The sequence below is a fragment of the Rhineura floridana genome, chromosome 5, assembly GCF_030035675.1.
Source record: "Rhineura floridana isolate rRhiFlo1 chromosome 5, rRhiFlo1.hap2, whole genome shotgun sequence".
In the NCBI taxonomy this organism is placed as follows: Eukaryota; Metazoa; Chordata; class Lepidosauria; order Squamata; family Rhineuridae; genus Rhineura; species Rhineura floridana.
The window spans coordinates 73,659,249-73,685,769 of NC_084484.1; the positions used below are offsets into that span (position 1 = coordinate 73,659,249).

At 42.4% G+C, this 26,521-nt stretch overlaps 1 protein-coding gene and 1 long non-coding RNA gene across 4 annotated transcripts; both read left to right on the forward strand.

Annotated features, from left to right (window-relative positions):
• Positions 1–9,411: 9,411 nt before the first annotated feature.
• On the forward strand, positions 9,412–11,909 carry TMSB4X (thymosin beta 4 X-linked). Of its 3 annotated transcripts, XM_061627125.1 has the most exons (4): positions 9,417–9,522; positions 9,637–9,804; positions 10,853–10,966; positions 11,428–11,909. In XM_061627125.1, exons 3-4 carry the CDS (start codon positions 10,867–10,869, stop codon positions 11,460–11,462), a joined length of 135 nt encoding a protein of 44 aa, XP_061483109.1. In that variant the 5' UTR covers positions 9,417–9,522; positions 9,637–9,804; positions 10,853–10,866; the 3' UTR covers positions 11,463–11,909. The 3 variants fall into 3 exon arrangements, with proteins under 3 accessions (XP_061483108.1, XP_061483109.1, XP_061483110.1); XM_061627124.1 differs by lacking the exon at positions 9,637–9,804 and having other exon boundaries at positions 9,412–9,522; XM_061627126.1 differs by lacking the exons at positions 9,417–9,522; positions 9,637–9,804 and adding an exon at positions 10,372–10,542.
• An 8,220-nt stretch (positions 11,910–20,129) lies between these two features.
• LOC133385842 (uncharacterized) lies at positions 20,130–22,863 on the forward strand. Its single transcript, XR_009762973.1, has 4 exons — positions 20,130–20,197; positions 20,535–20,613; positions 20,773–20,942; positions 22,776–22,863. It is a non-coding gene; the product is annotated as an uncharacterized LOC133385842 (long non-coding RNA).
• Positions 22,864–26,521: the final 3,658 nt, after the last annotated feature.

Consider the following 26,521-nt stretch of genomic DNA (forward strand, 5'->3'; position numbering starts at 1 on the left):
CCTATGCTACACCTTACTGTTTATAGGATTTCTAGGTTCAGACCCTGAGAAGTCTCTTGTTCCTTTAAGAGTTTATATTGTATATAATTATAACCCACGGTTTTCAGCATGATATAGTTGTGTGTCAGACAGGGAAATCTGGGTTCAAATTTCTGCTCAGCCTCATAGGTCACTAGGTGATCTTGGGCCAATAATTATCTCTCAGCCTAACCTCCCTCAAAGGATTGTTATGAAGATAATATAGGGGAGGGGTGCACAGGATCTTAGACCTATCTACTCCACAAGAATGACAAGAATCCCTTTCTCACAGCCATGCCAGGGAAGGGGGTCTGTATGAGCCTGAGGTTTCCCTAACTTTGTTCCTATAACAGGAGTTTATTTGTTTGTTTACAACATTTATATACTGCCAAACATACTCTGGGCAGTGAACAATACAATTTAGAAGTAATTTTAAAAGGCAACAAACGAGAAAATCAAAATTAAAAATAGATAAAACCACCAGCAGCAAACCAAATAAAACAGCATCTAAAAGACTGTAAGAATTTTGAAGGCCTGTGAAAATAAAAAGTCTGTACCTGGTGGGCACCAGGCAGCCCTTTCTGGTAATGGTATTCTGTAACTGGAGTGCCACCACTAGAGAGACTCTCTCTCCAGTATCCCCCTGCCATAGGTTATTTGAGGGGGGCACCCAGAGGGTACAAGCAGCTATACATGGTGGGAGATGATTCTTCAGGTAATCTGATCCCAAACCATTCAAAGATTAATACTAGCATTTTGAATTGAGCCTGGAAATGCACTGACAGCCAGTGCTGATGGAAAAGCGTAATATGGTTATAACAGCCACTTCTTGTTAACAAAGTGTTGCTCAATTTCGGACCAACTGATGTTTCTGGACCATCTTCAAAGGCACTGCAGTAATCCAAGCAGGAGGTTACCAAAACATAGATAACAGGAGCAAGGCTCTGTCTGCCAGATAGAATTGCATTTGGTATATTGGCTGAAGCTGCTAAAAGATGCTCTGAGCCAGGTTACTTGTGCTTCCAGAGACAATGCTGAAACCAATCCAAGAGGAATGCAAACTGCAAGATCAATTTTTACAGTAGGGGTGGAGAACTGGATTTGGCTGACAGGCCAAATTGTTATGTTCCCCACCTCTTGTGGGTGAAGTTTGACATGTGGAGGGAGCTACTCACCTGTCAATCACCTGCCTTGCACAACACTTTACAACGGGCTCAGCAAGATGCAATAATCAGCTGATTGTTGGGTCTTGAGAATATTCTTGAGAATAACAGACTGAGTTTTGAGTGCAAATATAGGGGGTGGCAAATGGAGCAACCAACTTTCCTCCTTGCACCTCAAGATCATTTCTCTTCCCTTGAGGCAAGAGCCTAGCCAGCAGCCCAGAAGCTTCGGTTTACAATTTGGAACAGCAGGATTGCTACCCTCCTATCCTTCCATTGTGTTTTGTTTCTGCATTAGCTTTGGTAAAGCAAAGACAACTAGATACTTTTATTCAGGGCCTTTTTATCTCACACATGCACAACCTGCTTACCTTGCTCCATTTCTTATGGTGATCTTTTTCCATTAGCTGCTTATTTTAGGAATTTGCATATAGTTAAATATCCTAAGACATTTACTCTAGCCAGATTTAATGTGTTGCCTTCTCAGTTGCTTTGATTGGGGTAGATATTGTATGTTGGTGCTCCTCTCTTCTTAAGGGTTTGCCCTTGCAATAACCAGGAGATGGAATCTGTGAAACATGTTCTGTTGTTGTGTAATTTTTATGCTGAAGCTCATCAACAAATGATTGCCCCTTTTTTGGCCAAACTACCAAAGTCAGTTCAATTTTATGTTAAATTGTTACTGGGAGATTAAATCCAACAGTTGTCATTTAGTAGTGGCCAATTTTTTCATCAATGGAAGTGAGAACTGGGAGGCAATTAACCATATGAAATGGTAAGAATCTTCTTTTTTTGGGGGGGGAACTACCTAGGTCAGTGGTTGCTAAACTTTCCACTTGAAAATTGCTGAGGGTCTTCACAGACCACTTTATTATTTTTCAGCCAGATATAGCAATTTTAATGTGCTGTGCTAGATGCTGTATGATTTTTAATTATATTTTTATCACTTTTATTTCTTATATCTTGTATTTTATTGTATTACAATTTGAATTCCATAGAATTCAGACTGTAATACAATAAAATACAATATAAAAATAAAAGAAGCAATAAAAACATAATAATCAATGTGAATATTAAATATTAAATGTGATGATGAACCATTTCCCGTCTTCAACCACAAATCCACAGACAAGCCATGGACCACCTGAATGAAGCTCACAGACCACTGATGGCCAACAGACCACAGTTTGGGAACCCCTTGGTTAGGTCATCTGTTATACATATATGCATACCTGAGCTGATGGCATTTATGTTGTATCTTAATTTACATTTTACTCTGTAATTAAAATTATGGTACATTGCATGGTTCTGTTTTTTGTTTAGTTCTTGACCATAATAAATTGATGATGATGATTTATCATCCCCAGACCACACACCTCAGCAATTTAAAGTAGCACAAAAACATTTTAGATGTGAAAACCTTGACAGCTAAAATGACTACATTGCTCATCAAAGCATATACATTAATGCAAGGCATGAGTTATTGTCTTTCCATTTTAAATCTTGTACCTTACTCCTGTCCTGAGGCAGTCAACAGAAAAAAGTGATTCATAGAATCACAGAACCATAGAATCATAGAGTTGGAAGGGGCCTATACAGCCATCAAGTGCAACCCCTTGCTCAATGCAGGAATCTATATTAAAGCATGCCCAACAGGTGGCTGTCCAGCTGCTTCTTGAATGCCTCCAGTGTTAGAGAGCCCTACGACCTCCCTAGGTCATTGGTTCCATTGCCGTACTGCTGTAACAGTTAGGAAGTTTTTCCTGTTGTTCAGTCGAAATTTGGCTTCCTGCAACTTGAACCCAAGTAATTCCAAGTAATGAAGAAAGATTTAATTTGGTTTATGGCCAAGCATAAGAACTTTATTTTGTTTTAATTAAGAGACAACTTCCTTTTTACAATGGTAATTAAAAATTTCAAGCTTCCTTTTGAGTGCCAGCTCAAAAAGAGACAATAGCTCTGTATCATCAGTATATAAAATGATTGTGAGACAGAATTTTTGGTGAAAATAATTCCAGAATTATCAATACAATTACCAATAAAAATCAATAAAAATATCTATACGGGGGCAGGGGTGGGCTCCAAAATCCACAGTTGGGTAATACCTTTACTGGGGCCACCCAAGATGACACAAAATTGTGTCAAACTTTTCAGTTCTCCAGAACTTGTGTAACTCATGCATTATATACACAACTGTGGCAACCAGAGTTATAATAATAGTGGCATACTATTGTGTATGGGCTATAGGCAGTGTACTACACATTGAGAGCAACGCAGGCAATGATACTGCGGCAGTTATTTCTAGTGATTGGAAGTACAGGAATGAATAGAAGAGTGTTACACCACTGGCAGCAGTGAAATAGCAGCACAAGACACAAAGAAGACAGGCTGTGAAGGAAGAATCTTCCCCACTAGAACCTCAGAGTGGTACTGGTAGTAGTCTCTCAACAATGCACCAGGCAGAGGTGTAACTCTCTTAATTTACTCTAGAAAGAAAAACACATCCGTGACCAATGTAAAAAATACTGCAGGTACTAACATCTTACCACTGTTGTTACTGAGTCATGAAAATATGGCAGGGATGGGGAACTTGTGGTTCTCCTGATGTTGTTGGACCCCAACTCCCATCAGTCCCAGTCAGCATGGATAACAGTCAGGAATGATGGGAGTTGTAGTCCAGCAACATCTGGAGGGCCACACCCTGATACAGGGTGAACGGCCAAGCTAAAACTTGGTCCTTTCATTTCCCCCTTCTCAATACCCAGAATGCTTGCAAGACAAGAGAGACAATACACAGAGAGTCTTCCTCTCCAGCAGAGCTGCCAATTCTTGTGATAAAGTGAGAGCCTTGTGGTTTTAGGGGTTTCCTAAGAAGTTACAAGATACATTTAGAAAAACAAGTACAGGGTTGTCACCTTTCAAATGTAGTTAGACACTGCACTACTTGAGGCTGTGCAAAACTGTCAAGCATAATTGTAGCACTGTTTACAAATTCAGTAAGCCATCAATTCCAATGGTGATTTTGAAACCAATTCCATAGGTAACCGGTCTAATGATTTTTGGATATGTGGAATGATTAGCTTAGCTCTACTGAGCTGAGCCAGGGTCTTGGGAGGGGGGGTATTCCACATGGTGCTGAAATGACTGGGGAAAATGATAGGGGACCATTAATTAAATTTAGCCTGATCCCTGACTCCTAATGAACCTGCAGAACATTGACAGTCGTTTATTTAAATCTTATCTGAGCATATGAACCTTAACAGTGCATAACATGCCAAACAACTGAACATCAGAAATTAAAATGTATGTTTAAAAAGGGGGGAGCATGAGGGCAAAGGGAGGGAGGGGAGGTGGGAAGGGTGGGGGAGGGAATAAGGGATCATACTGTTTTATTGTAATAATGTGAAAACCTTAATAAACTATACATGAAAAGTGAGCTCTATGTAGCTTTCTTAAAACAGTAGCCAAGGGGATCATAAGAAAAGAGAGGCGTTGGGTCCCTTCAGGCCCTGCAATAATTCAAAAGTTATTTTCTCATGCAAGACCAACACAGCAATTATATATCTGAACATAAACACACACATAACCTTAGTTTATAACATTTTATATTTAGTTTTTGTTGTGTGCCAGATGTTTTATGAATGTCATTTCTAAACAAACAAAAATAAACCCAGTAGTATTTTACAGATGAGAAACTGGATCAGGAAGCTGTGATGGTTTTTGTGGGCCATCTAAGCAGTCTAGTACAGAGAGCTGGTTGATACAGGACTTATTGTTCCACATATAAGCAGCCTGCGCAGGCCTCCTCGGCCATGTGCATGCTCACCATTTTTGTGAAGAAACTTTTGTGGAAATCTGCTTTCTGTAATGATGACAACAGCAGGAATCACTGCTAGTTGCATCTGTCTGTCACTCAATTGTTGTCTAATCACATTTTTTCGTATAGGTTTTCCCAGAATAGTTGAGGCTGCTCATGAATAAGAAACATAATTCAAAGTGAGAAAGCCTGAACCGAATTTTGAATGCACCTTCCCTTGTTTAAAAATCTGTTTAGCCTTCTCTACCCCCTCAGTCTTCCTGTTGACATACATTTCTGGGTACATTTTCACCGGTATGGGTTGTCTACAGAAACAGCAGATTATGCAGTAAAACTGATTTTGGACTGTACCAGTTTAGGACTGCAGCTGGGGAATTCTTCAAATGAATCTCCTTCAAATTAAAGCAAAACAAAAGAAACCTATTTCTGTGTAGAAAATTAGATGTCAGGGAGACAGGTTCTCTAGCCCAGCCCTCAATATGACATGTTAGATTTCTGTATGTAGATATTTTTTTTCCATAGGGGAGCATTCAAACACACTTCCCCCCCCCCAACTGCAGATTGAAGTGGCACAGTCCAGGAACAATTTACCACATAAGATGCTGCCTTCTGAGTCAGCACTATCTGAAGGTGCCAGGGACTGAACTTGGGATCTTCTGCATGCAAAGCAAACATTGTGCCTCTGAGCTATGAATTTCCCCCATGATCTTCTTTTTGTGCTGTCCTGTTCGTCTGCGAGCATACTAGTCACCTACAACAAAATGTTTCCATTGGCCACACCTGGAGGGGGAATGGATTGATCTGCCAATCAGTTGCAAAATCTCTTTGATGTGAATTAAAAAACACTGTCTAGCTGATCCAGGTTTTACAGTAAAAAGGGGCAGAGTCTGACTAGTGTTGTGTGCCCCCATTTTTAGGAGAGGTGGAGATGAACTGGAACCAGCAGAACAGTAAATGTGTCTCTACCCTGGGTCTCAGCTGCCATATACCACTGTAAGAACACATCCTTACCACTGTTGGATGTGCACTTGGCCAATGCAGTTATTTAAGTAATAATATAAAATTCACCAGTAGTTTACAACTTTATTTTTTCCCTAGTGTGATTGAAAGATACAGTTCTGAAGTGGAATGTAATCGCTTTTGTTCTTCTAGGCGGAAATGGTAGGGTGACTCTCCCTTTTCAAAGAGAGTATCCTCTATAACCCTCACTCAGTTCAAGGGAGGACAGGGTAGGCCCTGGTTCCCCCCCCCTCTCTTTAGAGCAAGGGTTTCTGTACTGTGGTCCATGGACCACCAGCAGTCTGCGAGCTTCATTCCAGTGGTCCACAGAAGCAATACGAATGCAATTAAAAATCATACAGCATCTAACACAGCACATTGCTACAACAGGAAGAAAAAGTCATTAAGTGGTCCACCATGACCCTCAGTGGTCTGTGGGGAAAAAGGTTTGGGAACCACTGCTTTAGAGTGAACGACCAGCATCCTTTTCATCCTTCTGTAAGTTACTATGCAAACGCTGCAGAAGAGGAGGGGTTGTAGCTCAATGCTAGTGATGCTCAGTGGAGACCCTTAAATATCTTTCATGAACATGACTGACGAGGTCCATTACTTTCAGTGGGTCTACTCTGAATAAAATGAAGGTGGCTCTAACCCAAGGCCACTCCAAATGTCATGAACACCCGGGAACATGTGCTTTGCATGCTGAAGGTCCCAGATTCAATTGCTGAAATCTTCTGGGGGAAAAAATGATTGGGTAGGTGATGGGCAAGATCTCAGCCTGAGCCCCTAGAGAGCTGCTGCCAATCAGAGCAGATGGAACACAGGAAGCTGCCTTATACCAATCCAGACCATTGGCCTGTCCAGCTCAGCATGATCTACACTGACTGGCAGTGGCTCTTCAAGAGTTAGAGAGGAGTTTTCCCATCCCTTCCCTAAAGATGCCAGGGACTGAACCACTGGGGACCTTCTGCATGTAAAGCATGTGCTCGCTCACTGCGCTACAATCCCTCCCCTTTCACACTGGCCTTGCGATGCTAGGCAATGCTAGGCCAGAAGGCCTGGTCTGAGGCAGCTTCCTATATTTACATACCTATGATGTATTCCTACAGGGATCCCCAAGTAAGCCTAGTTCTTCAGAGGAGAAATAAGACACATATTTCTCACATGTTACAGATTAAATTGCAGCTAAAAGCCTTCCCCATTATATATAATACAGGAAAGAGAAGTTGAGGCCTGGCGGCAGCAGGAGCAAATCACCATGCCAGCTTCCAGGCCTCTCTGCCTGGCCCTTTGAATACTCCTCAGGTCACACACCCTCTTCTCAGGCCTCACCCCTCACTGGCTCTACTTTGCACTCCAGATGTTTTTGCCTTTCTGCAACTTGTCCTTGATCTCTAATAATGCCTCTTGTTTTTCCGGATGCCTACTGTACAAAGCAAACATTTGCATTTATTGCTCCGCCCACTTTTGCCTCTGGCCCTGCCCACCACTGGCATGTGGCCCCTGGAAAATTGCCCAGAAAGGAAGGTGGCCTTCGGGCTGAGAAAGTTTCCCCACTCCTAGTGTCATGTGTAAAGCAGTGCTTCACGTGGGCCACACCCTCCAGTCTTGAGGTTGCCACAACCATTTTTATTTCCTGATACTTCAAACAATAATCCAATGAGCAATTGCATATTTGCATATGTATGCATCTATTAACATATTCAAGTAACAATTTGGGAGACAGAGGTGGTAAGATCACTCAAAGAAAAATGTATTTAAAATGCCTTTTAAAATTGTTTCTTGCATTGCAATTATGTAGCTTTTTTGCATGGCCTATAAACTGTCTAACTCAGGTAAAAACATAGTATTTTTGTTATGTCATCCTTTCTTCCTTTCAATTCCTGCTTATCTTTCTGGACAAATCCCTCTCAGCATTATAAATCCAGTCCTTAATGATGGTCATAACAGACATCTGTCCCCACTACTACATTTCAATTCTCCTGTAAGCATGAAGGATTCTAGACCTTGCTCAGCTAAGGCGCGCCTGTTGTGAAATTCTTCCTTTTATAGCTTCTTCTGAAACCACCATGCAACAGACAGAAGCATGGAAGGAGCTGGCATGATTTGTAATAATCAGTTAGGGAACAGCACTGGGCGTGGAGAGTGGGGGGCGGGGTGGGCAAATCACAGTCTCACTACACTAGCCTTATTGTCCGCTGAACCTCAAAAGAAAGCATGGCGTTTGAGGTTTCGAGGGGATGCAGCAGAAAACTTCAAACTGTAGTAAAAAACTGCGGCCAGAATCAGAAAGAGATATGGGGTTGGGTGGTGAGGGATAAAGAAATCTTCATAATCTGAACAATCAGGAGATGTTGCTCAACCAAAAGTAAGATTCACAAAAGAGTAAGATAGGCACAGTTGTTTGAGTAAATGAGCAGCATAACCATAACTGGAAACAGCCGGCAGAGACACCCCACAGTAACAGGAAGCCAAAAGCACACCGAGAAGCCAACAGACAACAGAGTTGATCCTTTTACAATGCTGCTTTCTGGGCTCAAGGATGTTGTGCCATCACTTCCTTGCAGAACTTCCTGATCATTTCAAGGAAATGCTTTTCAAAAATTGATGGTCCTTTATTTTTTCATGCCATACATAAATTACAGAGTACTGGAATGATTTGTCCTCAGCCAGGATTTGAATCAACTGCAAGAAGGTATTTTATCTCTTTTGTTTAAAGACTTTTTTTTTTAAAGGAAAAAAATAAAGTACCAGATGAACACAATCAATTCCTCCCCCACTTCAGACAAAATCACGTTGTCATTCCCTTCCACCCACCCTCAAGTAGGTCGTGTCTAGCCAGTTTCAACTGACCCACCCAGTAGTAGGTTTCTCCATATCCGTTAATTTAAACGTTGGCTGCGTTTACTCACTGGAGTGAGCCCCAGCCATTGTCTACGCTGTTAGATACAAGATAAAACACAAAGGGTAGAGCACAATCCTCCTTCCAGATTCTAGCTCATGGGATGCCTCACTATAGCCTGGGCATAAACTGCAGTATATTCGTAGCCTTTGCATCGGGTCTGCGCGTAGGCTTCCTGCGTATCTTACTGGCTCGCTGCCTGTATGGCCTGATCATCTCCCAGTCAGCGGATGAAAGGCATGTGAGCTAAGGAAGTACAGCCCTTATTTTATTTTATTTTGTCAAAAATGCTCTTCCTGGAATCACACATGCTGAACGGTTCCCTTCGCGGGGCACAAACATCTATGCAAATAATTCCTTACGTGTGATTTTTGCGTGTGTGGGTTTAATTGCTGGCTTTTGTTTTTCGTATGTAGCATGATTGTGTTCTAGGGTTGTTGCTTTTTTTAAAAGGGGAACTAAAGATCTTTCAGGGAGGTGAAAGAGTTAAGCTGATTCAAGATGACATCACTGCGATTTGCATAGAAGTGGGGCTATAACTGGTCATGCGGTGAGACAGCCCTTTTATACTACCGTTCAGAGCAGCTGCTGTAAGGATCGGAGGTCTATTGACAGCGTTACTGGTGAGGACCCGATTTATGTTTTCATGCTTAGGGGTTTGTTTGAGGGTTGCTGCTTCTGGTTTCTTCAGTCTCCCTTTTCTTAGCACCCAGTTTTCTGTTCGCCTTTTGTCGTAGGCTCGGATTTCGGAGGCTATTGATCTTTCGATCTCCGCTTTGTTGAACGTATGCACGAAGGGCTTCTTCCTTAACGCGTCCAACTGCGGCTTAACTGTGTGGAGGAGCAAGCTTAGGCTTTTTGTGGCACAGCCAGTATCATTTTAACGTGGAAACTTGAGTGAAGAGGTTAGCTTCCCGACGATCCTCTGAGGAGGAGAACCGCCGCCATCCCTCGATGCGTGCTTGGAGAGGAACGGAGGGTGGGGTGAGATCGCGCGCCTGGTCAAATCGACACCCCTAAATTGAGTGGATTGGCCTGCTCGCTCCAATTGTTCTGGGCATTTCGAAAAGACGCTTTTCGTGCGCTGTAAAAATCTCAAGCGTCTCCTGAAGGCTGGATAACGTTTATTTGGGCGTGAGCAGTTCACTTGAAAGGGGAAGAGGCGGGGGGGGCGTGTTATCGTAGCATCGGCTGCCCTGCATGTCCAGCAACAAAGGAAGAGCTCTTTTGTTTAATGGCGAGCCGCCCGCGCGGTGGCTCCGATTGCGCCGCGAAGGCGAAAGTGAGGCGGCCGAGAGAGAGAGAGAGAGAGAGGAAGGGCGGTGGTTGGGGCTTCTCGGGCTCTAGCTGTAGCTCGCCTTGTGCGAGGAGGAAAGAATGCAGGACTCGATCCAAATGTACTGCGGAGGCAACACCAAGACGGAGAAGGAATTAGCATAGCCTTGTTCGGTTCTGGTGGCGGCACCATTTTCATACCCGCACAAAAGGCGCTTTTGAATCATCATCGTCAGCTTGCTTTATTCCATTTACGATTTTCTCTGTAGTTCCCTGGCTGGTTGAGGATTCACCGCCACCACTAAAACAACAAGCTTTTCCCCCACCAGCAGCGAATTTGATTAATTTCGTTTCTGAACAAAATTTAAGTTAGTATCATTTTATTCTTTTTTTTAAAAAAAGCCTATCAGTTATTCTCTCCCCCCCCCCTTCATATGAGATTCAGCCCTGTGGATGGCTTCGTTTTCTAGGTGTAGTGAGCTATCTATACGTCAGGATATGCATATAGAAAGCTGTATTTGAAAGGGAGGGTTAGTACTTTGCACTTCAGCAGGAAGAAGGAGCTGAGATGGCTGGAATGAATTCAAGTGAGCCGTGCGGTTCTGGAAAGGGGGGGGGAGGGCGGAAACGGTGGTGCAATATAACCATCTCTTTTTTTCGTCTTTTTTTTGCATGCAGATCAGTCGGCAAATATGTCTGACAAACCAGATATGGCTGAAATTGAGAAATTTGACAAGTCTAAGTTGAAGAAGACAGAAACGCAAGAGAAAAACCCACTGCCTTCAAAAGAAAGTAAGCGGATCTTAGGAATTGAAAAGAGGGCGTGGGCCAGGCGAGACAAAGAGAAGGCAGATCCTTATGCCTTTAGCTATGACTTCTCGCTCTGGAGTTTATATGCAATAGGGTACACCATGCATCTGTATACAAATGTATGCGTTCAATACAGTCTATATTACCAGGTTAAAGAGGTTTTATGAAAATAGAGGAGACTTTTAGCATAATATGCATTTAAGAACTATTATGAAAGTAAAGAGATCTCATGAAAATAGACTTCTAGCAAGTATGCATTACAGATAATATATGTTAAAATAGAGATTTTGTGAAAATAAAGACATTTATTTAGCAATCTCTAAATGATATGATTTTAGTGAATTTTTAAATTATTTACAATACAATTTGCATTTAACTGCATTTCAAATGCTTAATCTTTTTCTCCCTGTCTTTTTCCTCCTCCCCCCCTTTCCATTTTGTAGCAATTGAACAGGAGAAGCAAGCGGGTGAATCGTAATGAAGTCGGCCCTTCCAAATTATGCACTGTACATTCCACAAGCATTGCCTTCTTATTTTACTTCTTTTAGCTGTTTTAACTTTGTAAGATGCAAAGAGGTTGGATAAAGTTTAAATGACTGTACTGCCCCTTTCACATCCAAAAAAACAAACAAAAAACCAAGAATAGAGAGAACTACTGATGCTGAACGAAGGCGCTGCCCTTTCCATCTGCCTGTTCGGCTTTGGTCCTGGTGGCACAAAAGAGCTTGCATGTATCTTGAAAGAAGATCCTGGAAGAAGGGACTACAGTAATCTAATAACCCATGAATATACGCAAAGCTGTACCAAGGTCCTGCGAGCTGTAAAATGCAGTTAATCGAGTGCCATTTTTTTTGTTCAAATGATTTTAATTATTGGAATGCACAATTTTTTTAATATGCAAAAATAAAATGTTTTAAAATCTGGATTCTATTGCTATGGTATCTTTTTTTTGGAGAATATTATCAAAGGAAGAAGTATAAGTGACTACTATTATGGGATTATAGGAATCTATAAATGGCTGCATAAAATTGTTAATTTTTTTCTCCCAGCATGTGTCTGCTATGAGCAGTCTGTGCACGTTAGGGACTCCCTCACATTTCTGGGAAAACGTCCTGCAAAAATGTCTTGAAAGATCCCATTTATTTCTAAGAGGTTTCTGTAGGAGCTATACCTGTATATTGTGCTCTCTCTCAAAAAAAGTTACCTTTTGATGTGCCTTAATAGGCATTAGACTATCCAATCAACTTATATGGACAGTATTTTGTAATAGCAGCTATCCCCTTTTAACACACTTAAAAAAAAATCCAGTGTAGCAAAACTTGGTAGTTTGTAACTCTGGATGACTGAATGGGCTCCTGTTAATGATTACATGGAGATTACTTTTTGTATAGTGCATGGCCGCAGCCTCCAGCTTGAACTGTTTGCAGAAGACTTCACCTTGCTGTGCCATTGCAGAGGCACGACGGTGCTCTGAAAGGCAGGCTGCACTAGACGTGACAGTCCATGCCTCACTTTGTTACTTCTTCAAGGCCTTCAGACTTGCCACATTTTAGGGAAAGATTTCCATGCCTGTGTGTGTCTCCTAAGGAAGCTGTGAGCGTTGCAGATGGTTCTAGAACATGCGCTCGGTAGCAGGGTGGGTGTTGCTCAGTTGGACCTTGCTGTCTTGTATGAATTGAAAAGGGTGCTCTAGAATGCCTCATAACAATGCTGTGCATTTTGGAGGAGAAAATGAGCAAGCCGTCTTTTCATAGAAGCTAGTCCATTGATCGTTGAGGGACCCTGCTGAGCTCCAAAGTTCCTAGAACAGCTTTTCAAAACTATTACCATAGCACCAAACTTTTCTTTTTTTAAGTCGTACTTCCATTTCTACTATGCTAGGAATGGAGAACTGTGGCCTTCCAGACTGCTGCTTGGAGTATAACTTCCATCATCCCTGATAGCTTCCCGTGCTGTCAGACTGATGGAAGTTGACATCTAGCAACATCTAGAGGGCCGCAGATACCCCAGTTGTGTACTAGACATGGCTTAGTACGTTGGGTGGCAGTGCTAATTTGTTTTCTTTATACTTTATTTGTATTCCACTGTTACTAGGAGCTTAGGGTATTTGGACATCTGGTTATCAGCTGCACTGGAGAAAACAGTAGATCTTTTGGGGATCCCGCCCCTTCTGTAGCATATGCATACAGGCAAACACCCTTTTTTCATACTCAATTAAAAAACCTATTTGTGAAAGCTCGACAATGGTTTTTATACTGAAGTGAAACCAGGCATTATTGACTGAATCTGTGGAGAACTCCATTTTGTGTGTACTAGATTAGTCGTGGCAATTACCTGTAAATTTATCCTGTTCAGCAAAAAAGATATTCTCACTACCTCACGATAAGGTAAAATTTGAAGATCATGCAAATACTTATATTTTGCCTTTCCGATATATTTGAATGACTAGCTATTCATTGATCTTTTAACAATTTCACTGGGGGTTTTTGTCCTCAAATGTTAAACCATTTTAAGCTGCTGCTTCTTCCCCAGACCCAGCTTGGTGGCTCATCTTCAGCTTTGCTTCCTTAATTCATCTTTTTCTCTTTGGGATTGGGTTAGGTTTGGAAATATTAACAGGGCTGAGTTTCTACTGTGAGTGAACCAGAAGGATAACTCCAGTAGAATTGTTAAGATGAGGAGCTTGAATTATAGACTCTCACTTGTGAAAGCTCCTAGATGCAAAAGTTGCTCAACAGCCAGTCCTATGCAGAGTTAAGTGCACTTAAGACCATTTATTTGAATGGGTTTATGTGCACCTAATTCTTCATAAAATTGTTCTGAAACTATGTCAAAATGAATTCTCTTGGGTAGGAAATCAGTGAGGACATAACATTAACCATATTGGCCAAGATCCACCGGAAAAAAATTGGAAATTTGTTCTGTCAAGCCAAGGGAGCTTTAGACTTGTTTTTCTCAAAAGAGCAAGCCCCTCTTATGCATAGCAAATAGGTTTGAAGTGAAAGGGGGTTTCAAAAAGCAGTTTATGATACAACATGGGGAGGAGAGGTGCCAGCTGTTCAGAGAAAAAAAAATCCAAAATTGCAGTGAGCGAATACCTTTTTGCCCGTGCCTAAGGGGCTGCAATCTTATGCCCTCTTACTAGGGAGTAAGTCTGACTAAAATCAGTGGAACTTACACTTCTGAGTAAGCATGCATAGGGTTGCTCTGTATGCATCTCTTTGGATGCAGAGCATTGAACTAATGCTCTAAGAACCAGAATAAAATTCCCAATAAAGGGTGTTAAAAAGAATTTGATGACAAAATTAAGGCAATTGACAAATGTACTGCTACAGAATTGTATTTGCTTCCACTCGTACTGTAGACAGAACACAGGAAATTGTTCTGCTGAGGCTCTTAAAATTCAAATTAAGAGACACCACCCTGCTAGTGATCTTAATCAGAAAGCAACAGGATGCAGGGGGTGATAACTGAAATCCAATGTGTGGAGGCTCAGGCAATGCAGGGTATGCACAAGTTAAGTGCAAAGAGAGAGAATATGAGGCTGAGATAGGTTTGTCACTACAAGGAAGTCAATGCCCTCTAACAGAGCAGGACAATGAGCAATGGTATCTTTCCATGTTAAGCACTAAGGACTGCAGCTAGGGGTGCTGGCTACAGTAATACCTCAGTTAAAGTAGATCCATTCCTGGACATTTCTTCTTTAACAGAAACTTTGGTACCAGAGGTAGGAATAACATGGAAAGAACAGGGATAGGTTCCTACACCAGCTCATAGATGGGGGGGGGCAGCTTCAGCAGGGGCTTTAAAAGGTGCCTACCTGGCACCCACTCCCACTCCTCCCCCTTCCTCTCCTTGGAATCATATTGGATCCTTCCCTCCCCAGCCCTGGGAGAAAGCAAGAGATCTCTTTAATGCCAAACAAACACACAGGCTGGCCGGTTTCACCCTAGCAAAGCAAAGGCACAGGCTTATCAGTTTATTGACAGCAAATAAAATACAAAGGCTGGTCAGTTTCACCTTAAAGCAAAGGCACGGACTTGGAAATATATCCATAGCAGAGCAAAGTCAGTCAGTTTCACCTTTTAAAAAGCCTTCCTTAAAAGGAGTTTCTCTCCTGGATGATTTATTAACTGAGGTATTATTGTATTTACTTGGCTCCATAATGTGAAGCAGAGCAGTGGGGGCAGGGCAGGGTTTTTTGCCTACTGTTTTGAGTATTACTGGTGTATACGGCAGTATAATTGTCAGCTTCCATTTTGTGCATGCCATTTGTGACATTATGAAGTTGACATGTACAGTGATAGATCTTAGTGTGTGAAATACATTACTTTTTAAATATGCACTCACAGTCTTATGGAGTAGTCTAGTCTGAGTGGTACTGACTGGCCAAGGTTACTCAGTGGAGGAGAGCCTTGAACCAGCATGTCCTACTCATACAACCAAACCCAACACCAATCACCACCACAGTGGCCCCTAGCAAACACTGGAATTTGAATAACTTAGGGTATTTATGGAGAGGGAAATTGGGAAAGAGTGCTTTGCAGGACTAAGCTTGTTATTTTAAAAATGTGATACATTCATAAAGGACAAACTGCAGTAGCACATTATGGACTTTAAACTACATCAGTAGGTCTCACATTCATTTCTATTAGCTGTGCATCAATATCATAAATAAGTAGTAGGTTTTAAACACCTTCCAGATAAGCCTCCTTCTGACTATAGAAACTGATTAAAAAACTTATTCTTGCTTCATATTTAGATGAAGTAGCAAGCAACAAGCAACATCGTCATGAATGAGATATATTGTTTTGATTGATTGTTAATTGGTCTGGACTATGTTCATATTTCTGAAGCTTTTAAGCAGATTTATGATTCCTATTTGGAGACAGGCCAGCATTTTTGGACATGGTTCCCATCTGCTTTGTTTTTTTGTGTCCTACATTTGTGTATAGTGTCTATTTACTATATTGCATGAGGAGGAAACATATTAAACACTCAAAGTGCAGGACATTCTTTCCTTAGAAGGCTATCAATAGAGAATATTTTTAATGGCCGTATGATAGGGGGGGTTTCTCCCATGCAGTTCATCAACTTTATCCCAGCACAGGAAGTTCTTATTATGTCTAACATACATATTCATATCTACTGGAAAAATAGCTCTCAGCTTTGACATGATATGAAATGCTAGCTGTGGTTTTCACACTGCTTGAAGCACAGTCTACATGCATTCAATGTGCCATTTTAATGAAAAGAATGGTTGTTGTTTCAGCCATTAATTCTTTTGCTAAAATGATTCAAATGCACTCCCCTTACTTAATGCCTTTTGACTTCAACATTAGTTGTGTGTGTGTGTGTGTGCAAAGCTGATGTGTAGCATAATGCGACTTCCTTAGAAACCTTTACTTCCTTAGCAACTATGTAGATAGCAAAAGCAAAGGTGAATTTTGGTCTACTTTCACTGATGAGAATGATGCTGCTTTAAACAGGCAAATCATTTCTGGAGAGCCAAACACAGGGGATATGCTAGGTCAACCAAGTCATTATGATGAATGGATATCATCCTAGCAGTGCTAAGCTAAACCAAAAATTAATTGGTTTTGACCGTTCATTTCCGAGAATAAGAATCCTTTTGTGTACAGCTCTCTCACACGAAAACCTTTACACAGGGATACTTTGATGCTTCAAGGCAGATATGCATCTATATCTGCCCTAAGATGCATATCCACATTTGCTTCTGTATTAAGATGTGGGTAGACCTCCTAAACTGGCAGTGATTTTGCCCACCACTTGCAAACGGGCAAAACCTTCTTTGTAGATCTGTTCTGCTAATCCAGGTGGGATTCTTCATCATTCATGACAAGAAGAGCAACAAATATTTCTGTAATATCTATAATGTATTATACTAAGCATTGCATAAGAAGAAACTCAGGCTGACAATTCTATCAAGATATGTTACGTAAAGAAACAGGAATTTGGAAGGTTAATGTAGAACTTTCCCAATAACTGTGCAATGATGAGATGAAAGCTGCAGTCTAGGCATGCTTACCAGAGAGGAGGCCCCACTCAATAAACTGGGACTTGCTTCTGAGCAAGCAGTTACTGGAGAATTACAAGATTAAGGCTATAGTCCAGGGATGGGGAGCCTGTGGTTCTGAACTACAACTCCCATTGTCCCTGACCATTGGTCATGATGGCTGGGGCTGATGGGAGTTGAGTCCAAGAATATCTGGAGATCCATAGGCTTCCCACCCCTGCTGTAGCCCTATGCACACTTACCCTGGAGGAGGTCCCATTGTATGAATTGGGACTTACTTCCAAGTGAGCATGTATACTATCAGACTGTGAATAGTTTACCAGCAAAGATTACTGTTGTTGTCTGTTTATAGGTTTAGTATAGAGTTCTGCATGCAGAAAGCAGAGCAATTGATATCTTCATGTTTCCTACAAATAGCAGGATCTTGTAGAGCAGGGTTAGCCAACATGGTGCCCTACAGATGTTTTATATTACAGTTTCCAACCTCCATGGTCATTGGTCAAGAATTATGGGGAATGTAGTCTAAAACATCTGGAGGATACCATGTTAGGTGCCCCTGTTATAGACAGCTACACACGTGGTATTACTATTCCATGTTCCTACAGTGTACCATAGATGGCCACAAGACGAGACACCATTATGCTGCTTGTATACTGACAGAAGAACTGAGTGTGAAATGACACCTCTTGTCAACTTCTTTAATCTCTATAATTTGTGGCAAGCAAAACAGAAAAAAGCCAGTTCTGTTTTCTTTTTGAGTGAAGGAAGGAGTCACATTTTGTCAAAGACCTGCTATAAATAAAAATTTACTTAATGACTAAACACAAATAAATGGCCCCCTCCTCACCATCTCACAGAGCTAATTCTTCTTTAGCATCAAAAACGCCTCAGGCATATGGGATCTGTGTTGACTTTGGAGAAATGTTTACTTTTGTTTCCGTCCCAAAATCAGATTCTTGTGGAGTTGGCTAAATAACACAAAAATGAAATGTAAATATTTCTCTAGCTAAAAGCAGCATGCTTTGGGTGCTCTTTGTGGGAACAGGTCAGATTATAAATGGTTCTTGGGGAATTGGCAGTGCTTGCCAAAGCTTTCATAAGAACTGCTACAGTATGATGTACTGAAAGGGAATTGCATTTATTCTGCTATTGCAAAAAAGGCAGATTTGTCCAATCCAGGAGCAGGAGCTGAGGAACATATAAAGCAGACTTGTTATCTGTTGTATACTTTGTAATCATTCTTAGGTGTATACATAATTATTGTGGTTAAAGTGTGTAGAAGAGGTGGAGTTTTCTCATTATGACAATGATTTCTGAGGGTGTTGTCATACAACCATTAGACATGGAGCAGTTATTGAAAATCCCCTTTATACATGTAGCCATTTCAATGCATTGGCTCCTTCCTCATGGTGAACATATAGATCTCTTAACCATCATCACAGGATCATGTTGATATATACTAATGCTAATCCACGTTTAGTGGACATGGTTCAGGAACAGGGTTGCCAGGTTCAGGGCCTGAGACTGACCCTGTATCTTTAGGAGAAGAGAAAGTCAGCCAAGTGCAGGTGTTCTTGCAACACTGTAATGGGAAAAAACACAAGGTGGAATTCCCTTTCCCCCCTGCACAACTTTTAAAGATACAGAAGACCCCTTGGTTGCCAGTATGGATATTATCTGCTTTGCAGCCAGTTTACAAATTAAAAAAATGAAAATGCTTAACTTTTCTTCCCCGCTCAGTTGCATAAACACCTCTTCTTTCCAGTTAGAGCAACGCCCATTTGCATCCTTTTAAAAATGATGCTGTCTTTCCTTTCTGTTTCATACAAGACAATGCCATTAAATAAAGGAAATGAACTGGCTGTATAGTTCAGCCATTAAAGGATAATTACCTGTTCTGGAATTGTGAGAAGGCTATAGAAAGCCAGTGCATTAGCTGGAATGCTGGTGTATAAATGTACTCCTCAAGGCTTACCCATCACTAACTAAAATAACACCCCAGGACAAGCTGATGCTTTCTGCAAACAGTCACCTGAACGACCTTTTTGCAGGAAACCAGTGGGTGGAAGGACCCAGATTTGTATTGCTCAGCAATGCCCGTGTCTCACACTTGTTGCTGGATATATTCCACAGTGGCATGAGGGAGGCCCTTTTGAGGGTTTATGAGAGGGGGATCATTCTGACCGCTGCCATTTTTCTGCAAGGGCAGGGACTGTACATGAAAATCAACCCTATAATAAAATCTACCCCATGTGCTACATTTAGAAAGACAAAAGATACATAGGAAACTGCCTTATACTGTACTTATGGTCTATCTAGTGACTGGCGAACCTGGAGGTGTTGGGGATTGAATGTGGGACCTTATGCATGCAAAGCAGATGCTGTATCATTGAGCTATGGCCCTTCCCAGAATGTCACTATGCAGAAATCTCACTTTTCAACAAAAAGAGAACATTCCTGCTGCAGTGACTCTCCTCAGAACTGTGGTGAGTCTAGGGTTACCAGGTTCTTGGCCTGAGACCGATCCTGTATCTTTAGGAGAAGAGAAAGTCAGCCAAGTGCAGGTGTTCTTGCAACCCTGTAATGAGAAAAAACACAAGGTGGAATTCTTTCTCCCCCCTGCACAACTTTTAAAGATACAGAAGACCTCTTGGTTGCCAGGCCCAGCCTCCAAGAGGTCTTCTGTATCTTTACAAGTTGTGCAGGGGAAAGAAAGAATTCCACCTTGTGTTTTTTCTCATTACAGGGTTGCAAGAACACCTGCACTTGGCTGACCTTCTCTTCTCCTAAAAATACAGGGTCAGTCTCAGGCCATGGACCTGGCAACCCTAAGTGGGAGAGTGCTTTTGCCCTGTCCTGCGTGTGGGCTGCCCATAAACATCTGGTTAGCCACTGTGAGATCAGAATGCTGGACTTGATAGGCCTTTCGTTTGATCCAGCATAGGTCTTGAAAAAAAGAAAAACAGTCTTTGTGCAAAAGATCAAATCATTTGCTGTTATCTAAGTTTTGACACAATTGAAGGTACATGCGCAACCTCATCACTTACCAAAGCAGCTGATACTCATTAAGTTACGAAATGGCTTCATATGCTTTGGAAAAGTGCATGTCTTTTGAATTCCTTGCCAGAGAGAGGTCCATTTGCCTCGTGCTGAAAGTGACCAGTCAGTAGTAAAAGGTGAGCTTCTTGAGAACATAGTTGAACCTTGTGGTTTGATTTCACTTTCTATTGAGATGGGAAATTCAGGAATGTTTTTGTAAGGTCATCTTTCCTTCCAGTAGGCAGCTTGGCGTCTGAGAGCACCAAGGCTCTAAGGCCTTCATATTGTAAGGAATCATCTCAGGTTTTTACTGCTCCCTCAAACTATGGCCTGGTTTGCAGGTCGTAGCAAGCCAAATGAAATAAGCTTGACTACAAAATGTATTGTACAGCTCATGGGTAGTGGGGAGAAAGAATGCCAACAGCCCAGGTTCAGATAACATGCTAAGCCAAACCTTGATTTCACCCTGTGCAGTGCAGGATTAAAGAAGACCAGGGAAAAGTGAAATGGCTGTGAGCTTCTCTCTGTGACCCAACATGTTCACATGGTCATGGTAAGCCGGCTGGGAGGAAGGGAGGGATATAAATCAAACAATAAATAAAAATAAATAGTTTGGCTTATTGTGACATGTGAATCAGGTCTACATGTCATGTTAATCATGTAGTTTGCCACGTGTCTAATATAAATGTGTTGTCTCCCCCTTGTTTGGCAGGTTTTTTTAGTGCTGAGAAGAGAAAAGGGGTTTTCCTCCACACTGTTGTCAAATCACAACCAATTGCCATTGCACCCACAGCAGCAGCTTGAACCCTTCCAAGTACCTTCCAAGCTATCCTCAAAGGGGGGACCTGGAGAGGGGCCTCAGAAGAAGACCTAAGGGTCTGGGTAAGTTCATATTAGGAGGGGTGTTCCAGAAGATATTGGGGTCCTGAGCTGTAAAGATCTTTATAGGTCAAAATCAGCCCTTTGAAAAAGTGGTCAAAGGGCCATAGCTCAGTGACAGAGGGTCAGCTTTACATGCAGAAGGACCTAGGTTCTATCCCCAGCATCTCCAGGTAAGAGGGGAGAGACCCTGGTTTGAAATCCTGGGGGGCTACTGTTGGTCAGCATAGACAATAGATGGACCATGGATCTGACTCAGTATAAGGCAGCTTCCCCTGCTCCTATGCATTGGGAAGTGTGGAATATGACCCCAATACAGCCAATGCTATATAAGCTTTGCATGAATATATCAGGATGAATGCTCGATAAAGAGGCAATCCTGTATAACGTTCATGCAAGTTTTGTACATATAAGCATGAATGCTCAGTAAACAGCCGGCCATTCTGGAAACTCCCTAATGGTTTCTGGATTGAAGCCCATCTGTTTTGATACACGAAGGACAACTTATTAGGTATATTTTTAGAGAGAAAGGAAGTAACTATTTTGTGCCTTAGGGTCAAATATATGGCAAGCATGTTGCTTTACAACTGCATTCCTATATGTGTGTATGTGTATGAATCAAATAAGAGGAGAGTAGTGCAATTATGTACAAAATCATACATAATTCCTGAATAGCCTGCTATATCTTCTGCTCAAATGTTCATACATTATATGAATTTCCAGATGGGTAGCCATTTTAGTTTCTTGCATCAAAAGCAACATATACAATATATAGATGGACTCAAGTCCACTTCATCAGAAGCATGGAGTGAAATCTCAATACTCGTTATAGCAGGTGCAGAGAACTTTATTCAGTCCATGGGCCACATTCCATTCTGGGCACCCTTCCAAGGGTCACATGCCAGTGTCGGCCATTTTACCTTTGTATAGCAGGTGCATTTCTACACATGCTGTCACACACCTCTGTGACAAGCAGGAGCCAAGAATCAGAGTTCAAGGACACATTCTAGCCAGGCAAAACTCTTGGGATACAAATCAGGTCCAGTGAAGAGTATGGTCTGGGAAGGGTTCTGAGAGCCGGAGAGGCCTGGAGGGCCACATTTGGCCACTGGGCCTGAGGCTCCCCATCCGTGCATTATCATAACACATATATTTCCCACCCCAGCCCAGATTTACTGAGCCTAATTTATCTGAACTTTCTGGGAAATCTTCAAAACATTTGGACAATCAGGTGTTCACATGAAATTCAAGCCCAGCCTCAGCACCTGCCTTTCTTGGACAGCTTCCAGGGCTTCACTGCTGATTCCAAGCCCCCTTATTTGTTTGTTTGTTTGTGCCTGTCTCAGCGCTATGAACAGTGCCAGGCGGCTCTATCTAGCCAGCCTTTTGATTTCCCACAATGCCCCTGCCCTACCATTATTCTGAGGTATTGTGGGGAATGCAAAGGGTGGCTAGACCTAGTGGCCTAGTGCTTCTCAGAGAAATGCCATCACAGCCAGGAAAAGACGGGTAAGGCCCACTGACAGAGAGGAAGGAATTCAGCCGAGGCCTCTTTGCCCAGAAGCAGCCCAGCCTGAACTACTTATGGAGATTCTGTTATGGTGTGTGTGTGTGTGTGTGTGTGTTTTGCAGTGAACTTGGAGAAGCAGCGGAGAGAGTGTCAGACAATGAGGAGTCTGCAAGAATTTTGTACATGCTAACGCTGCTGTCTTTGTCAATAACATTCCCAGCACTGATGTGTTGGCAAAAAAAATTAGCAAGGACTTATCATGTGGCTTGGCATGTGCTGTTCTGTCAGCTAAATACTTTGTTTCTCCCACTCTGACTTCTTTCCAGATAAAGAAGATAAGAAGCTGATCCAACTAAAAAGGCTAGTCAATTTTTTGTTAAAATAGAGCAAGTCAAGGATAGATGAAGGTTTAAATCAGGAGGAAGATATTGGGGGGGTAAAGGTATGAAAGGAGTAACTAAGGGTACATTTCCAAGATTAGACTGGCAAAGCAGGAAGGAATTATCCCCTTACAATGGCTCCTAGAATGGATCTTACTTTTATCCATGGCTTGTCTATTCTTAACACTTCCATTCAAACAATAATAATGGTAAAAAAATGGTACTTTGGCTCTAGAGACAGCTCAGCTATCCAGCTGTTTTTCTTTCTCAAGCTTTAACATTCCTAACAGTATAATCCCAAATATGTCTACTCAGAAGTAAGGCCCATTGAATTAAATGGACTTACTTACCTGAGAGGAAGTCCCATTTAATTCAATGGGCCTTACTTCTGAGTAGACATATTTGGGATTATACTGTTAGGAATGTTAAAGCATTAGAAAGAGAAACAGCTGGATAGCTGAGCTGTCTCTAGAGCCAAAGTACCATTTTTTAACCATTATTATTATTATTTTGAATGTATATGTGTATATGAGAGCCAGTGTGGTGTAGTGGTTAAGGTGTTGGACTGCGACCTGGGAGACCAGGGTTCGAATCCCCACACAGCCATGAAGCTCACTGGGTGACCTTGGGCCAGTCACTGCCCCTCAGCCTCAGAGGTCGGCAATGGTAAACCATCTCTGGATACTGCTTACCATGAAAACCCTATTCATAGGGTTCCCATAAGTCAGAGTAGACTTGAAGGCAGTCCATTTTTCAAGTGTGTATATAGGGTTGCAAGCTAAGTGTGCCCAAACAGAGGAAGAGAGCTCCAACACCACTTTGAGTTTCATATGTGAAAAATGCCCTTAGGTAGCAGTTCTTTTATCCACAGATCCTCCATGGCGCAGAGTGGCAAGTGGCGGTAATGCAGCCAAAGCTCTGCTCACAGCCGGAGTCCGATTCCAACAAAAGGAGGAAGTCGAATCTCCAGTAAAAGGGGTTGAGGTCCACTCAGCCTTCCATCTATCTGTGGTTGGTAAAATGAGTACCTGGCATATGCTGGGGGGTAAAGAAAGACCAGGGAAGGAACTGGCAATCCCACCCCATATATACGGTCTGCCTAGTAAACATCGCAAGACATCACCCTAAGAGTCGGAAACGACTCGCACTACAAGTGCAGGGACACCTTTACCTTTTTTTACCTGGGAGTAAGCCCAACTCAGTAAGATTTACTTCTGAGTAGACATGCCCTCTGGATTAATAGCCGTGATTTTGCTTCCTTGCACAATGAATGTGCTTATTTCTGAAGGCAAAGGCCCTTCAGTGAGAGTATTTACAGTGCAATCCGTAACCACTGGCAACACCATCATGTTATAACTCCCACCCACATCTCTTCAGATCAACGCTGAGCATTGAGTCATTTGGGTGTTTCTTCTGTTACACATAGAAAGAAAATGCATATACAGTGAATCCTGCGGCACTTCAGAGCAGGATGGGGAACCTCAAGCTCGGGGGCCAAATGTGGCCCTCCAGACCTCTGTATCTGGCCCCCGGAACTCTCTCAAGCCCACCCCATCTCTCCAAGTCACACCCCTCAGCAGCCCTGCTCCATGCCTTCCTGCTTTTGTCTGGCTAGAACATGTCCTTGATCCATGATAATGCTTCTTGCTTGCTTGGATGGATGTTTGTGTTTGTAAAGAAACCTCTGACTCTGGTATGAATGAATTTTGGGATGTAGCCTGCTATGCAAACTGAGAGGTTTACATCCATTGCCCCACCTGCATTTGTCTCTGGCCCTGCCCACCACTGGCATGTGAACCTCCTAGGGTTGCCAGGTTCCTGACCTGAGACTGATTCTGTATCTTTAGGAGAAGAGAAGGTCAGCCAAGTGCAGGTGTTCTTGCAACTCTGTAATGGGAAAAACCACAAAGTGGAATTCTCCCTCCCCCTTCCACAACTTCTAAAGATACAGAAGACCTCTTGGAGGTCGGGCCTGGCAACCAAGAGGTCTTCTGTATCTTTAAAAGTTGGGCAGGGGGAAGGGAGAATCCCACCTTGTGGTTTTTCTCATTACAAATTTGCAAGAACACATGCACTTGGCTGACCTTCTCTTCTCCTAAAGATACAGAATCAGTCTCAGGTCAGGAACCTGGTAACCCTAGAACCTCCCCCAAGGCTCCCCACAAGGAAATGTGGCACTCAGGCTGAAAAAGGACAATGCAGTTCTACACATGTCTACTGGGAAATAAACTCCACTGAGTTGAATGGAACCTCCTCCTGGATTAAGTGTATAGGATGGAATCCTAATAGGTTTACTGTACCCTGAGCTTTGGTAGGTTATAGCCTACCTGAAGCATCTCTTTAGCTTTCGTCACCCAATGTATTTCCTAGGTGAACATAAGAGATTACATGCATGATCTTATAGTGAAGATCCACAAGGATTTGGTGGAAGCCCCACCATACATATGGAATGCAAGATACATCATTGCCATGAAACATACATCAATGGCTCTTTATGCTGCTCCATGTATGTAGGGTGTGGTCCTGACAAGCAAAAGGGTATATAAGTGTTTAGCCAGCAATGACAATAGTTTGAGTGGAGTGCTTGGCCTTTGACAGAGAGAGAGAGAGAGAGAGAGAGAGAGAGAGAGAGAGAGAGTATTAGCATTAGCAGAGAACTCAGGTGACACCATTTCCTCTTCTCTTTCACACCCTCACAGGCACCTAGGCTGTGAAAACACCAGTCGTTTATGGCAAAGCATTTCCATTGGCCACGCCTGGAGGAGGAATGGGTTGATTTATCAATCAGTTGCAAAATCTCTTTGAAGCTGAATTTAAAAAAAGAAACCCACTCAAGCTGATCCCATCAGGTTTCGCAGTAAAAAAGGGGGCAGGGTTTGACTAGCATCATGTCCCCCCATTTTCAAAAGAAAGAGGTGGAGAAGCACTGAAACTGGCAGAACAGTGAGTGTGTTTGTACCCCTACTGTGCATGGACATTCAGGGACTACGCGCCCCAGCTACTGACTATTACTCTGTTCTGTCCAGGTCTCCATTTGCTCTCCATAGGCTTCTCTCCTACAGGGGGAGAATCTACCCCACACACCAAGTTACGTGCAGACCTAGGGGGAGGCCTCAGCCTAGCAAACAGTAGCTCTGCCATCCTCAGAAGTTTGGGGTATGGTGGCCTAGAAGAGGCATTCCCCTGTGGCAGCCCCTAAGTTGAGAAAATTCCTCCCTAAAGAGGGACATCTGGAACCTTTGCTGTACAGTTATCAGTGAATGCTGAAGATGTGCCTCTTTATCCTTTGGCACTTGAGATGTATGCTTTTAGGACCCACCCTATTCCTGTTAATGTGATGTGTTTTCATTGTTTTTTAATACCGGGATTGGCAGCCATAGCCAGGACACCTCAGCTGCTCCTGCATGGAATTGCCAACCATCACAGGAGCACTGCTCCCTTTATTTTTGAAGGATCCACTCCTTGTTGGGTAAATATCACCAATGTGCCAGATGCATCATTTCTGTGTATGATGGACATAAGTAGATAGGGTTTCTTTTCCCTCAACTCAGTGCAAAGTGGATTCACCCAGCCTCAGAATGGGTCTCTGAGCGCTGGGACAGAAAGCTTCTTATTGTTACTATCTGGGCTTGTCCACTTTCTGCTCACTTTGGGGGTGGGTCTCAGGGTGAACAAGAGGGACGGGTACTGCT

What these genes read in the sequence shown, in the direction of transcription:
- TMSB4X (XM_061627124.1), top strand. Translation starts at nt 10,867, where the DNA reads ATGTCTGACAAACCAGATATGGCTGAAATTGAGAAATTTGACAAGTCT. An exon ending in CCCACTGCCTTCAAAAGAAA is followed by an intron (nt 10,967 to 11,427) that starts GTAAGCGGATCT and finishes TCCATTTTGTAG; the next exon opens with CAATTGAACAGGAGAAGCAA.